Source organism: Austrofundulus limnaeus, unplaced genomic scaffold (genome assembly GCF_001266775.1).
Source record: "Austrofundulus limnaeus strain Quisiro unplaced genomic scaffold, Austrofundulus_limnaeus-1.0 Scaffold3, whole genome shotgun sequence".
In the NCBI taxonomy this organism is placed as follows: domain Eukaryota; kingdom Metazoa; phylum Chordata; class Actinopteri; order Cyprinodontiformes; family Rivulidae; genus Austrofundulus; species Austrofundulus limnaeus.
Window position 1 is genome coordinate 4,973,363 of NW_013952405.1, and position 1,329 is coordinate 4,974,691.

The 1,329-nt window shown below is 48.0% G+C and overlaps 1 protein-coding gene across 1 annotated transcript in view; it reads left to right on the forward strand.

Annotated features, from left to right (window-relative positions):
- Positions 1–440: 440 nt before the first annotated feature.
- Positions 441–1,329, forward strand: part of nr1d4a (nuclear receptor subfamily 1, group D, member 4a) — a 12,104-nt gene continuing 11,215 nt past the window's right edge. Inside the window, exon 1 of the mRNA XM_014018587.1 lies at positions 441–1,031. Coding sequence (XP_013874041.1) covers positions 1,010–1,031 — 22 coding nt within the window. The 5' untranslated portion in view covers positions 441–1,009. The remainder of the gene's footprint in view (positions 1,032–1,329) is intronic.

Here is a 1,329-nt window from a genome sequence, read left to right on the forward strand (position 1 = left end):
GAGTGTGTCATTCTTCCTGTTGCGCACACATTTCCGTGTGCACACGGGATTTTGTTTAAAGCTGGCACTATGCAGCACGTTTGGTGCGGCTCAGTGTTTACCATCCGTTTAGTTCGCAGCCGCCGCTCAGCAGCCAGGCAGTCACGGTGAGCCACGCCTACGGTCCATGTGCCTCGTCCTCCAATCCGCTCGCCCCTCCGCGCACCACGTGCTCGTCRCTTTGCATAAAATGTGTATCAGTAGGGCAGCGCTCTCTGCTGCACATGCAGAGCGCACATGTAGCGTGGCTTTACTGAACACACGGCTCGCTCGAATAAGCGCATCAAACTCCCCGCAGCTCCACGGCCCCCACCAATGAAAAGGCACAGAAGCGAGAAGGGGGGAGGGGGGGGGGGAGAGAAAGAGCGAGAGAGATAAAAAAGAAAGAGTGAGCTAAATCCCTTCACACACGCGCGCGCGCGCAATCCCACACAAGCGCAACAAGAAGTTGGAGCGAGCGGAAAGGCGGTCACATTTCCTATGCTCACCTGCAAACGTGATTGATGTGGGTGTTTGTATCAGTGGGTGTGTATGTCACGCCTGACACTCTCACACTGACTCTTCAGGGATGCGCTGACTTCACTTCTTTGGATTTCATGACAAACGTTTAGTCTCCCTCGGTGCATCCACACGCGCGCTTCAACCACTAACCAGTACGCAAGGAGGTGGTGGTGGGGAAAGCATCCAGGTATCTTCGAGCAGACAAGTCTGAGTAATTCACCTCTGTTAAGGGAGGGAAGTGAAGTGACTTTATTTTTTTTATACTTCACTGAGAGAGAAAGAAAGAGAAAGCGAGAGAAACTGCGCGCACTTTGTTCACCGCAGCTCTCCAGGTTTGCGCTATATGGAGCAGGTGTTTTACGCGGAACCAGTTTGTCTTCAGAAGGAGACTTTTGGTCCAACTTAGAGTGGCATTCCCAAACATCCGGTGTCAAGTTTCTTTCAAGTCATCAACACCAACCAGACAGAGATGGATAACAGTCCTGGTGGCGGTAAGAACAACTTTAAACACTTTTCCTGAGCAAATGTTTATCAGCTTTATCATGTTCTGTTAAAAATCGGTCAGCCAGAGCAACTGGACACTGTCTTATTTATTTAGTAAATGTGCGAAATGTAAAAAAAAATACAGTGAAATCATTTTGGACATATATAATTGCTTGGCAACTTTGACAGTTTAAAATGGTGCAAAAAGAAAAGCGCACAAAAATGTTTTCTGTTTGTGAACTTTTCATTTCATCAGCTGAGGTTGTTGGTCCGGTCAGTCAAAGGTGAACTTAGTAATAATAATAA